This window comes from Acanthochromis polyacanthus, chromosome 4, assembly GCF_021347895.1.
Source record: "Acanthochromis polyacanthus isolate Apoly-LR-REF ecotype Palm Island chromosome 4, KAUST_Apoly_ChrSc, whole genome shotgun sequence".
NCBI classification, from domain to species: Eukaryota; Metazoa; Chordata; class Actinopteri; family Pomacentridae; genus Acanthochromis; species Acanthochromis polyacanthus.
This window is the reverse complement of record NC_067116.1, coordinates 12,088,366-12,102,466: the sequence shown is the minus strand read 5'-3', so window position 1 is coordinate 12,102,466 and position 14,101 is coordinate 12,088,366. Positions and strand designations below refer to the sequence as shown.

The 14,101-nt window shown below is 38.8% G+C and overlaps 1 protein-coding gene across 1 annotated transcript in view; it reads right to left on the bottom strand.

Annotated features, from left to right (window-relative positions):
- exoc2 (exocyst complex component 2) overlaps positions 1–14,101 on the bottom strand; it is a 54,501-nt gene that overhangs the window by 1,876 nt on the left and 38,524 nt on the right. Inside the window, exons 14-23 of the mRNA XM_022205147.2 lie at positions 13,502–13,570; positions 13,231–13,388; positions 12,991–13,112; positions 11,022–11,083; positions 7,869–7,949; positions 6,801–6,860; positions 6,024–6,085; positions 5,841–5,910; positions 4,674–4,790; positions 1,835–1,976 (exon numbers count right to left, since the gene is read on the bottom strand). Coding sequence (XP_022060839.1) covers positions 1,835–1,976; positions 4,674–4,790; positions 5,841–5,910; positions 6,024–6,085; positions 6,801–6,860; positions 7,869–7,949; positions 11,022–11,083; positions 12,991–13,112; positions 13,231–13,388; positions 13,502–13,570 — 943 coding nt within the window. The remainder of the gene's footprint in view (positions 1–1,834; positions 1,977–4,673; positions 4,791–5,840; positions 5,911–6,023; positions 6,086–6,800; positions 6,861–7,868; positions 7,950–11,021; positions 11,084–12,990; positions 13,113–13,230; positions 13,389–13,501; positions 13,571–14,101) is intronic.

Genomic DNA, 14,101 nt, shown 5'->3' with positions numbered 1-14,101 from the left:
CTTGTGTCATTTCTGATCTTTCCTGAAAATTTCATCCACATCCGTTAGTCCGTTTTTGAGTAACACTGCTAACAGACAGACAGACAGACAGGCCTATGTCAATCGTTGCATAACTCCGTTGTGTTCCTTGACATAGTAATAGCATTCAATTTTCAAAATTTTTTGGACAAAACCCAAACAGCCAGAGTTTTTTCACCCATGGCAGAATGAATGCGGTATAGCCAGATGATGTTTCTGCTCTGACAGCGCTGTGGTTATAGCAAGTGCTACAATGGACATCTGTCAGGTCTTCAGCCTATCAAACACCAGCTGTACTGAACATTCCTGCCAATTTTAATTAAATGTAATACACAATTGCAATTATAGTCACATGTAAGTGCAATAATAACACGGAGTGATGCCAATAAGCCCATTAACCTACATATTCACACAGTCTGCAGGTTTTTACCAGCTTTCCTTCCTGCTTCAGCTGCAGTAGTTGTGCTGCTTTTAGAATGTACTATATTTTTAAGTCTTTATATTGGTTCATATTTATAGACTGTTACTCTTGTAAGAAACATGCAGATCTAGACTGGCCCACGTTTGTGACTGGTCATCCGGTGCCAACACCACCCCTTTTATGTAAACACGCTCACAGCCAGATTCAGAAACTCTGGGTTGACTTAAAAAGTTGATAACCAGCTTCATGTGACCACGTAGCGTGACTGTGGTTGTTAGGTTTCGTGAAGCCAGGTAGTGGAAAAATATTCTGGGTATACTGATCATGCTTTGTAGTACAGTCCTCTGGGTCATGCCATAGCGTTTTGGCAACTGTTTACACAATGACAAATGGTTAATTTAAGTGGTTATTCCTTTCAGTCTTAATGCTTTACCTCCTATTAGGATTTAGCTAGAAATGCAACTAAAGAAGAGGATTTAATTAAGATTTTATTAGAATTGCTTTATGATATTTGAGTAAAAAAACAAAACAGGTCACCAAAGATAAAAATAATGCAAAAAGATAGACATGAAAGTGTGGTAATTCAAGATTTTTTTTCATTCTTTCTTTTTAAAAAAATTTACATTGACCAAAGAGGAGGAAAAGAGGCCCGTTCATGTGCAGCCTGTAAGCTTCAAATATAAAATCTAGTAAACTTTAACAGTCAACCAGTCGAAGGCAACAGCAGAAAGAAAGTACTGAAACCGGATTTTTAATGCCTTGCAGCACCCCACACATTAGCACGAGTCCCTCACAAAAAATGCAACAAGTGAAAGTATCATATCCTAGAACTTGTGGTTTAGAGTCCAAAATGTTCCTCTTTCACATGTAGGTTAAACACACAAACTCACCAAGACAGCAAGAAGCCAGATTAAGCGTTAAACCTTTGATCAAGGCTTGCATTTAACACGGTGCGAGAAGCTGTTGCCCACCTGAAAAATCACTCGGAGGTCTGACATGTTGCTACACATCCTGTGCTAAGGTAAACCACATAAACACACACTGAAGTTTCACCTGGGTTTAGAGTGCATCTGGTGAGTAAAGTCAACCTAAACTTATACACACACACATGCACACATAACTGCACAACCACAACTTGACAAAAAGGCCATGAGGGCTTTAGGGAGACGGAGACAATGATCTCAGTGGTGTTTACAGCAATCCATCAAAGAGCTGTACTTTACACATGACACATGTGAACCACAGGACTGTCTGGGGCTCATTTATGATATTACCAGGATCAGTGAGTGATTGCTGCAGGTGATTTCCCCAATAGACTTCGACACAGTTCCCAAGTTTTATCAACACAAGATAAGTTGGGTAAAATACCCACAGTGAGCCTCTGCTGTATAATACCTGTAGGTGTTTGGCAGTCTCTCCAGTCAAAATATCCAGCGTAGATGCCAGGCTCCAGGGAGCCTGCAATTGGGTCGGCTCGTCTCTCAATGTAGGCGTCAAACAGTTTTCTATCCAGCTCTCGTACAGCATCCACACTCACCTGGCAGATAATCATGTTACCGCAAGAAAAAGAAGTAATAAATACATGGTAACTTTTTTGTTGTTATTTAGAAGTCTAAACAGGCTGTAAATACTCTCTATCCATTATGAGACACACATAACAGACCTCCTTATAGAGAGACAAGTAAATAGTTATTCAACATTCTTTCCATCGGCACACAGTCTTGCACTACTTGGGCTCAACAACACCAACCAAGTTTAATTAAAGAGATGTTGCATGTTTGTTGTTGCACATATGCAATGTTCATATCTTGTTTGTGCTGAATAGTTACAGTTGGGGACAAAATCATTAGCCCCCTCAAGTTTAACTTCTTCTTAATCATTTCCCAAGTGCTGTTTAACAGAGCAAGGGATGTTTTATACAGCATTTCCAAACACACATTTTATTCAGGAAGTTTACATTATTTTACTTTTCACACGCAAACAAAAAATACCAGGATCAAAACTAAGAGATGCTAACTGTCAACTGTATATTTTTTTACCTGGATAACAGCCTGCAGTTATTAGGTTTAGTTTTCAACAACTTTAGGCATTTCTACTGAGGAATCCCTGCCCAATCCTTTTGGTCTTTGGTCAGTCCATAATATTCATTTTGGCCTTCCAGAGGTAGTTGTTTGCCAGAAATGACATGCTTTAAATAGTTGTCACAGTGGAACACAAAATGACGACTCAGACCCAGTTTTGCTGCTGACGACTTTGTGCATTCAAAATCTTTGAATCTTCGTCTTTCTTCATTATTCCATTATATTGAGACTTCCCATTTTGGAGAAAGCGATGCATCGCCACAGCACTGTGCTCCCATGGCCGGGCCTCACGATTGTGGGTTATACACCTCTCACCTTCACCCCCAAACACAAGCAGCATCTCTAAGGTCAAATGATCAAATGACATGCTTCCAGTATGCACCCTCTTTCTCACGGTTATTCCGAGCATACTTCAGTCTGGCTTGGAGGTGTCTTTCCAGCAAAACGGGAGTTTTTCTTGGTCTATATCCTCACAGTACATTTCTGTGCAGATCTGTCTTCTAAAACTTCAATTTCAGACTTGGCAAAATCATTTACTCCTGTCTTGGTAATTGTTGTACGGATCTTAAAGATAAATCACTCACTACTTTTCTTGCCAGAGTTTTAAAAATCTTTTGCTTCCTACTTCTGCCACTCTTGGTTTGTACTGTGTGGCTCTCTTTGAACGTCTTGAAAACGCTTTGATAAATTTGTGAATCCTTTTCCTGCACACAGTTCATGCCCGACTGACCCGATTTCTTTTGCTGGTGTCCAAAGACTTTTGTCTATATCATGTAAGATGTTATGCAGGGCGGATATTGGAAGATAAACTGCAGATTTAACTTTAAATTACAAGCCCATGTGCACGACAGTGGTTTTTGCTCGTTCTTAGGGAAGCGAATTATACTGACCCTGGTTTTTGGTTTGTGTGAAATAATTCTGTTACTGTGTGCAAATAAAAAGTATTTATGTTTTCAAAAACACATTATGGTCAGAAATATTATGCTAAAAATTCCCTTTGCTGTTAAAAAGTACTTAAGAAATATTTGTAGAAAGAATTAATTTGTCCTATGGGGACAATTTTTTTTCTCAAGTGTATATGTTTGCTTTCTTTTTTTATTTGCATGTCTGTATTTGTACCTTGAAAGCTACTAACAACCTGAGTTAATGCTTTTTAGGTGGAACAAACCAAGCCAGCTGACTTGATTGCAGTTAACATCAGCATGTGATGAGCACTATGTCAGTGTGAGCAGATTTTAATGTTAGCATTTACCTACATGCACCACTCTCTTCTTTTGCAAAATGTTAGAAAAGACTAGAAAATGCCTATCACAATCTTCCAGGCAATGTCTTCAAAATACTTTTGTTCAGCCAATGCAGTGTATATATCACAAAACAATTCCACTCAAGGTCGATAAATAATACTGAACTACTGCCAGGTCACAAGAAGCTTTGCATGTAATTTTGCTGTAGTAACTGCTCTAACTTGTAAGTGCATATCCTGACTGTGACATTTGATTGCTTGAGTAGTATCACGCAAGGAAAGCAGTGGATGTTTTGACTTTGCAGTTCAAATTTCAAAGTATTCCTCAGGTCGTACTAGTGTCCTGTGAATAAAGCTTTACTGTATAATGGGACGGCTAACACGGAGGCAGCTGTATGGGAGATGCATGATGGGGGAATTCTTCATATTCAGGGTTTAATAACTATGTTAACATTTGAAGATTACAGTCAAGTCAAACTGTTACCCATATCATGCTTTCTAAATAATTATGAGACCTGACAAGTAAACTGATCTTTCATAGAAAATTATAATCAACTGATTTTACTGGAAAACCAACCGAACACGTCTTTGCTTTGTGATTCAGCCATTAGTCATTGTGTGCACCAGTGTGAGTGTGTATGTCTGACAGTGTGAAGAAGAGAAAGGGTTGAAAATGTGGAACTGAGCTTCCTAGACAATGACCTTTAATTTTTTTTCTTAAAGAAAACAGTCATATCTCTGCTCAGAAGAGATAAGAGACCTTCAGCATCTCTGAAAAGCTTTGTCGTTAATGACACCACAACGCACTTCTCATCAACAGCACCAACAATAAGACAGAGCTGGTCACTCTTTTTTCTTCTGCACTCTATACTTATTTGAAAGAATTGGAAGTGTAGTTTGTGATACTGACCCGTGTGATCTTCTCTGTCCCTGTGAAGCCATGTTTCTCAAAGTGATCAGCCAGGTTCAGGAAGGTGTGTCTCTCCAGGTACTGGCAGTTACTGAGGATGATTAGTAGACGCTGTTCCTACACACACAAAAGTTCATGTTTATACTTTCTCTCACTGAAATATCTCACCTTACAGTGCATTCATCAATATAACATCTAAATATAAGTCTAAAACCTTATCTTAGCCAGGAGAAGGTCTCTTCATATCAATGAGCCATTTCCTGCTTAAATAGATGTTAAAAAAAATACAAAAACCTATAAAACAACCATTTGAATAGGTCATTACCTAAGAAAATATTCTTTACTTTCCATAAAATGCTCTTACTTATCAAAATTGCTACCACTATGTAAACAATGTCAATGTTTTCATCTGCCCTCATTAAAATTCACTCTCTTCACTTTCAAGGTCTAAAACCCAAATTGATCCTCACAACCAAAATAGATACAAGAGCACAAACACACAATAGTGCATATGGATTAACAAACACAAGCAAAAAAACACTGACAGCACTCATGACAGAATGTCATGCCCATGTTTTGCCAGCCACAAATGTCGTCGTCACTGGCAGCAGTTTGTTGTTCACAGTCGAGCTAACCAACACAGCAGACAACTCGTCAAAGGGGTGAAGAAAACTGATGTAATGGCAGTTGTGTACTAATTTGCATTAATATTTTGTTGCTTTCCACCTTAGGAAAAACCATAGTTTATAGTAAGAGACCAGTTTAAAACCTGGTGATCAGCCCTCGGTCGTGTCTGTCTAACCCCTGCTACGCATATTTGGGCTGGGGAAGCCCCATCTGTACCTTGCTCCGTTTCCCTTTACCAGAAGCACTCTACACCCTGCTCTTCCTCCTCCTTCTCGTCCTCCTCCTCCCCTGCGCTTAACCCCCTTCACTGACATCTCAACTCAAGTTACAGGAAATGAGGACGCATCGGCTTCTTGTCCACAACCAGGAAACAGCCTGATAACATTTCGTGGTTCGAATGAGTGACACACGTGTTTGTCAAGTTGTGTAAAGGAGAGAACCCACGCTATGGTGACGCTGACAGTCGCCAGATGTGGGATTTCAGGTGTATTAAACCCAAACAGTTTAAAGGAAACAACAGAAAAAAAACATTGTGCTTACAGACGTTGGACTGAAGCCTTCTCGAATGCCAGAAAAGCGATCAGGAGAGGTCAGGTCTACTGAAATATTGCTGCACACAAACGAAACATGTTTTCAGAGACAAACAATATAATCAAAGAGATTTTTAATATAATAATAATAATAAATAATAATAATAAAAATAATAGTGATGCAAATGCTTACTGAGATGTGTCCATGTCTTCATCTCTCTTAGTGCTCAGCTGGTCCAAACAGTTTATGAAAACCTATATGGAACACATGGAAACACATCAGGCATGTTGCAAAATATACTAGTTGGGTGCTATACTCATATTTTACTTCACGATGAAGTCTTTTCAATGCAGATTTAGATCTTAGATACCTGTGGTGAATGCATACCACAATGTCAACATTTGCATGTTAACTACATCTCACAGTCTAAGAGATGGATCAAATATATTGGTTGCAATTTGTCCTGAACATGATCACTTCAGCAGTAGTGTAAACAGACAAAAAACAAATACAAGCAGAGATGTGTCAGAAATGTATGCTGCTCTCATGTTTGGAAAGACTGAACAGAGTAGGTGAGTGCTGAATTGTTGTGGAAATGCAAAAGACAACAAGAGCACGATGCTAGCTGCATCACTTCATGGCATATTACAACTAGCTGGTTTGTAGATGCGGCTCATAGCAGTAGTCACAGTGCTGGACTTCATTTTGAAATTTTTGACAGAATTTTGACACAGCCTGTCTGTGGTATACAAGACCACAATTTTTGATAATGATCAAGGTTTCACCACATTTTCCTTACAGCTGTCGATTTCTAATTGATGCAGGGGTGCGAGCTGCATGAGTGTTAAATTGGTTTTGGATGTGTTTAGAATTATATGTTCCGTTCTATATGCGGTGATTTAAATATTGCTTTTCAAGCATGCACAATAAAACCATGCATCATTTTGGCCACAAGCTCCCAGATCTTACCTTCATGATGCTAACACTGAGCTCTGCAGCCTGGTCCTGGACCTGGTCCAACTGCAACACCTGAAGAAAATACAGTAAAAAAAAACACAGCATCAGAAAAGCATTACTATCCTTTTTAGCTTAGGTTCTAAATTTTGTGCTTTTGCCAAGATGAAATGAATAAAATGTTTTGTGTCTGTTCTCCACTATTCCTATTTGTGCTGTTAATGGAATCAAAAATATTTAAGATGGCAGCTTTATAATATCTGTTAATTGGGCTGTATAATTACGGCAAAAATGATCTGTTGTAAGTAACAATCATTCACAATTTTTCACCTGTTAAGTCCAAAGAAACAGCTTTTCTGCACTCTAGTTTTAGTGTTTGGGAAGCAGAAGATTTCAGTCATTCCTTAGCTTTGCAAAAGTTGTCTTCGCTTTTAGCAAACACCACCAGCTTCAGAAATATAAACTGTATACAAAGATGAACAAACCCGTCACCCACAAGTTTTGAAGGTCAGTGTGGTGGCTCCAGCTGCTGCCATCGTGGCAGTGTCCTCATAACCCAGGCAATTCAAAAAACATATAGATAGATAGAACTTGAGTGGAGCTAAGGTGGGCCATGCAAAGTTCTCTGGTCCATGGACTGTCCGTGACGGTAGCCATGTGTCACTCAAAGCAGCTATGCACTTTATTATGCATTACTTTGGGCTTAATACAATTCAAACAAGTAAGATACATAAAAATTCTCAGTTGCACAGTTGTCATGAAGTGAATGATTGTAAAGTTAAACATGTTATCATTGGATTTTATAGGGACTGACTCGCTTTTGGAGGAACTGAAACTTATGGCGTCTCTGCGCTGGTTTTATTATTCAGTGCAGTTCAGAAACAATTTAGGGGAGAACACATCTTTACAGTTCTTACAGCCTCTGTGTGTGATCTCTGTGATGTCATAGCTCCAAAATGTAGTGACAGTATAGAGAAGGCACGCGGAAGCAATAACTTAGTCTGCCAATACTGATTGTCATACAGACACTTGTGCAACTCTAGGTACTGTGAGGGCATTGACGGTTGCAGGCAATTTTCTTACATTGATTTCTCCCAGTTTGATTTCTAGAGGCTCTTTGAGTGATTGCAGCATCTGGACCACGCACTGTTCAAACTGTGAAGGCTGCAAAAACATCAGAAACAGAACACAGATGCAGACATGAAAAACAAGCTGCTGAAAAAGTACTTCAAAATACAACAAACTTACATTGTACATTGGGAATTCTTTACTAGACAAACGCAGTACAACTGAAGCAAATGCTATCAAAGGATTTTTTTCTTCATTTTCAAATTAAAATGAAGGCTGACAGTGCTGTGAAAAAGTATTTCCCCCCCCAACAGAATTCTTCTATTTTTGCACATTTCTCAGACTTAAATGTTCTACATCATCAAATTATTATTTACACACGTGGACAAAATTGTTGGTACCCCTCAGTTAAAAAAGGAAAAACCCACAATTCTCACTGAAATCACTTGAAACTCACAAAAGTAACAATAAATAAAAATTTATTGAAAATTAAATAATCAAAAACAGCCATTACTTTTGAATTGTTGATTAACATAATTATTTAAAAAAACAAACTAATGAAACAGGCCTGGACAAAAATGATGGTACCTCTATAAAAGATTGAAAACTATTTGACCAGAGTGACATGATTAACTCAGGTGTGTCATTTAATTGACATCACAGGTGTTTCCAAACTCATAATCAGTCAGTCTGCCTATTTAAAGGGAGACAAGTAGTCACCCTGCTGTTTGGTGAAAAGGTGTGTACCACACTGAACATGGACAACAGAAAGCGAAGGAGAGAATTGTCCCAGGACATCCGAAAAAAAATGATAGACAAACATCTTAAAGGTAAAGGCTATAAGACCATCTCTAAACAGCTTGAAGTTCCTGTGACAACAGTGGCTCATATTATTCAGAAGTTCAAGACCCACGGGACAGTAGCCAACCTCCCTGGACGTGGCCGCAAGAGGAAAATTGATGACAAATTGAAGAGACGGATCGTTGGAATTGTATCCAAAGAGCCCAGAGCAACCTCCAAAGAAATTAAAGGGGAACTCCAAGGCCAAGGTACATCAGTGTCAGATCGCACCATTCGTCGTTGTTTGAGCCAAAGTGGACTTCATGGGAGACGACCAAGGAGGACACCACTGCTGAAAAAAACTCATAAAAAAGCCAGACTGGAATTTGCAAAAATGCATGTTGACAAGCCACAAAGCTTCTGGGAGAATGTCCTTTGGACAGATGAGACCAAACTGGAGCTTTTTGGTAAGGCACATCAACTCTATGTTCATAGACTCAAAAACCAAGCATACGAAGAAAAGAACACTGTCCCTACGGTGAAACATGGAGGAGGCTCAGTAATGTTTTGGGGCTGCTTTGCTGCATCTGGCACAGGGTGTCTTGAAAGTGTGCAAGGTACGATGAAATCTGAAGACTATCAAGGCATTCTGGAGAGAAATGTGCTGCCTAGTGTCAGAAAGCTTGGTCTCAGTCGCAGGTCATGGGTCTTCCAACAGGACAACGATCCAAAACACACAGCCAAAAACACCCAAGAATGGCTGAGAGAAAAGCGTTGGACTATTCTAAAGTGGCCTTCTATGAGCCCAGATCTGAATCCCATTGAACATATGTGGAAGGAGCTGAAACATGCCATTTGGAGAAGACGCCCATCAAACCTGAGACAACTGGAGCTGTTTGCTCATGAGGAGTGGGCCAAAATACCTGTTGACAGCTGCAGAACGCTCATTGACAAATACAGAAATCGTTTAATTGCAGTGATTGCCTCAAAAGGTTGTGCAACAAAATATTAAGTTATGGGTACCATCATTTTTGTCCAGCCCTATTTCATTAGTTTGTTTTTTTAAATAATTATGTTAATCAACAATTCAAAAGTGATGGCTGATTTTGATTATTTAATTTTCAATACATTTTTATTTATTGTTACTTTTGTGAGTTTCAAGTGATTTCAGTGAGAATTGTGGGTTTTTCCTTCTTTAACTGAGGGGTACCAACAATTTTGTCCACGTGTGTATATCTATTATGAATGGATGGACTGATGGATGGATGGATGGATGGATAAAATGCAGTTTTTAAATGATGATATATTAAAAATCTCCCTCTGAAAAAGTAATTGCTTAACCCTAATAATTGGTGGTTCCACTCATGGTATCAATAACTACATTTGATGGGCTGAACTTATGGTGGATATTCTCCGTGAAGATTTTCTGATAGAGAACAGAATTCATGGCTCCATCAATTATAATGAGTTGTCCATCACAATACCATGTTTCATAGTTGGTATCATGGTCTTCTTGTGGAGTGCAGTACTAGCTTTACACCAGGATATTACTCCAAAAAGTTTTAGAGCTTATCTAGACATTGTTTTGCAAATGCTTGATGAACCTTTATGCTCTTTTGGCCAGGGGTGGTTTGTGCCTTGAAACTTTTCCATGGCGGCCAGTTTTGCCCAGGGTCTTCCTTATTGTGGAATCATGTAGACGGACCGTAACTAAGGCCAGTGAGGTCTGCAGTTCTTTTAATGCTCGTCTGGGTTCTTGTGTGACCTCCTGGATTAGCCGCTGATGTGGTCTTGGAGAAATGTTGGCAGTCCAGCCACTCCTGGGAAGGTTCACCATTGTACCATGTTTCTCGATTAGCGGATGTCTCTCACTGTGGTTCCTTGGAGTCCCAGAGCCTCAGCAATGTCTTTGTAACCCTCCAGATGGATAAATGTCAATGACTTTGTTTTAAATCTGTTCTTGAATCTCCTTCAAGCGTGGCATCATGTGTTGCTTTTTGATACCCATTTAGCAATTTTACAATACCAGACAGATTCTATTTAGTGATGTTTAGATTCAACAAGTCTGGCAGTAATCATATGCGAGTGTGGCCGGTTGAAATTGAGCCCAGTTGCCAAATGAATTTGGTCATTTGGTAGATTGGTAGCTAAGGGGGCAATTACATTTTCACACGGGGCAAGATGGGTTGGACAGCATTTTACTTTACAAACTGCATTTTGTGTTTTCTTGGGTTATCTTTGTCTTACATAATAAAATTGTTTGATGATTAGAAACATTTCCGTTTAACACAATATTGATATTAATTTTAATAGTGTGATTCTGTTATTAAACAGACGATGTCTGTAACATTTCACAGACATGAAACTTGGAGAACTGCTTGGCCTTACCAGGCTGGTGATTCCCTCATTATCAACAACCCAGTCTTCCTTCTCAGCAAGCCTCTTGACATCTAAGTGTATAAAAGTACAAATATGAATCGAAAGGGAAAGTACAGTTTACTGAACTCAAAGTATTTTTACATACGAGAAGCAAGAACTTTCATACCAGGGTCATCACAAATGACAATACAAAAAGTTAAAATTTTCTCAGGTAAAATCGCACAACACAAAATCATACTCTTTCAGCCCAGACCACAATGTGGTGTGTGTGTGTGTGTGTGTGTGTGTGTGTGTGTGTGTGTGTGTGTGTGTGTGTGTGTGTGTGTGTGTGTGTGTGTGTGGGGGGGGGTTTGAGTGAAAACCAGTCACTCTTCTGAAAATGACCATACGCAACCGCAAGTGAAACTGAGCATGTCTGGTTTTAGTGTCATAACACTTTCTCCATTACTACTCTGGAAGTTGTATGAGATAAAAGTAACAGTTTTGAGGACACTGATCACCTCAGGACACTCAGGGTCAGAGTCCAGCAGATGTGTTTCTACTGTCTGTCTTGGGTTATTAGAAGTGATAAATCACCATATTTGACGTATATCAATATTCTCACGTACTGCCTAAGAAGTAACAGCGTGTATGCCCCAGTCCCATACTTCACAGTAATTGCATCCATTACAGACTGTATACAAACTGTTAAATAATGTGGTCAGCATTAGAACAGTCAATGTACTTCACTATTTTGAGCTTGCAGGGGATGACAAACATACACATACCAACAGATGCCATTTAAACTATAATTTCAGAATGACATTGTCAATTAAAATTTATGAGGAAGAAAAATGTGTTTACTTTGATAGGCGTTCCAATCTTTAGCAAAGTCATCCTAATGCTGTTTCACTTTCATCACCAATTAGGATATTTGCAGCTCCTCAGTTTAGTTTATCATGCATTTTGGAGCTAAGCTACAATAACAGTGCAGGAAAAATTAAAGCATTTTTTGTCCTTTTTGCATGCATACTTTCCATTATCTCTAACATGGACAGACCAGTACTACAAATTTAAAACCTTCCAAGAACTAGTATATAGAATGAAACTGAGCCACAGCTCTGTGATAATTCAATATCAGGTGTAAATATATATATATATATATATATATACACATATATATATATATATATATAGGCAATGCATATTAAAAAAATTGTAGTGTATATTCATTGGAATAATTACTCCGCCAAGGAACGTAGTGGAGTTATGTGACAATTGGTGTACGTTTGTCCATCTGTTTGTCTGTCTGTCTGTCTGTCTGTTAGCAACATTACCGTACTCAAAAACAGACAGATTTAGATAAAATTTTCAGGGGAGGCCAGAAATGACACAAGGACCACCTCATTAGATTTTGGCAGTGATGCAGATGGTATAGTTTGGATTCACAAATTTGTTAAAGATTCCTGTATTGTGAGATAGCGGCACGGCATCACTATAACTATGACAACAAGTGAAATCTATGTCAGCTGTCTGCTGACGATCACATGATTGCAATCCTACTACAAATCGGCTGCTGCAGACTTATTGGGACTTATCTGTCGGAAATGATACAAGGAACAACTGATTAAATTGTGGGAGTGTTTCCAAGTCTCATCAATTCCCGACGCCCACTACATATTTAGGTCACTGGACTCAGTATATAACGTACACATGCATAACACATGCCTGTGTTCACCGCAAGGTAATTTTTTATGAAAGATTTCATCCGTCGGAAATGATATGACAGAGCAGCCTTGGGGGAGTACTGTGTTCTCAGAATGCTTTTCTTGTTGCATATTGTTATCATTTTTCATACCAAATATACCAAAAGTTTGAGCAATCGAGGACACAAAGTCTCTCTTTAAAATCTTCATATTTTTTGATAAAGAGCCTTAAAAACTAAATACACTGACATACCGCAGTAATGACTGCTCCTGCCCAGTGAGCCCTCTCTCACCTTCAGTCGTATGCAGCAGAGTCACCATGAGGCAGTGAACTCTCAACTCCAGCAGCAGATCCTGGATCACCTGCAGCAAATCGTTTGGAATCTCCAGAGCAGACAGAGCGTCATGACAACCCCTAGGTGAGAGACACAGCTAGGTCATTAAAGGCATGATGGGTATGAATTTCTAAAATTTCTGAATTTACCAGAGTCTAAACTCAGTGAGAGACACCTTAAAATACTTGGTGTGACAACCTGACAGTGTGTATGATTTGTGTGAGCCAGGCTCCAGTCAACTCCGTCTTGTTCTCCCAGCCTCCGTAAAGACTCAGCTCCCCTTGTGGCAGGGTGGTGGGGAGGAGAGCCCCTCGAATCAGCTTAACAAGTCGATTGGTCAACTCCTCAATCATTTTCTACAGCACATGCAACATATGAACAAATAAGCAGCATTTATTTACTGTTGGAAGTAACCAAATCTCAAGTTAATATTTTTTAGTGTAAACAGGAGAATCAAAATGCCTCATACTTTAAAGTCATTCTGTCTCTGTCTGGCATTCTTCTTGGATTTTTCCACCTGCCCAGATTTCTCTCCAGTCTGCCAAAAACAACAAAAAAACCCAGAAATGCTTATTCTCAGCTGTAAGGAAAGTCAAAGGGGTAAGCTTCCACAGATGATTTTTTTTTTAAATTAAGTCACAGAATTTTAATAATAATGCCAGCAGGAAAAGAGTTTTCAAGAGCTTTCTTCAGGTACAAATTAGAATTTTTGCTTATATTATAAAAAATGTGTTTTTGTGATTCCATTACACCAAATAATAATAACAATAATTTTCAGAAACTACACCACACTATATAGACTCTCTTTAATTGAACACCATCGACTAGAATCATTGTATTTGGAAACTCTGAAAGAAAATACAGGTCTGTAGTGTACACCTGCAGTGAAATAAAAACAGAGTAAATAAGACTTTATTTTTAACTTTAAACTTAAAGGGTCCATCCACCCAAAATAACTAAAAGTCTATTTTTTAATCATCAACAGTTTTCATGGTGAATGTGTTTGTTGATAGTGTTTGGTGGATTATCCATGGTGTCAAGAAAGGAATGCCATTGTTATAGAGTGGAG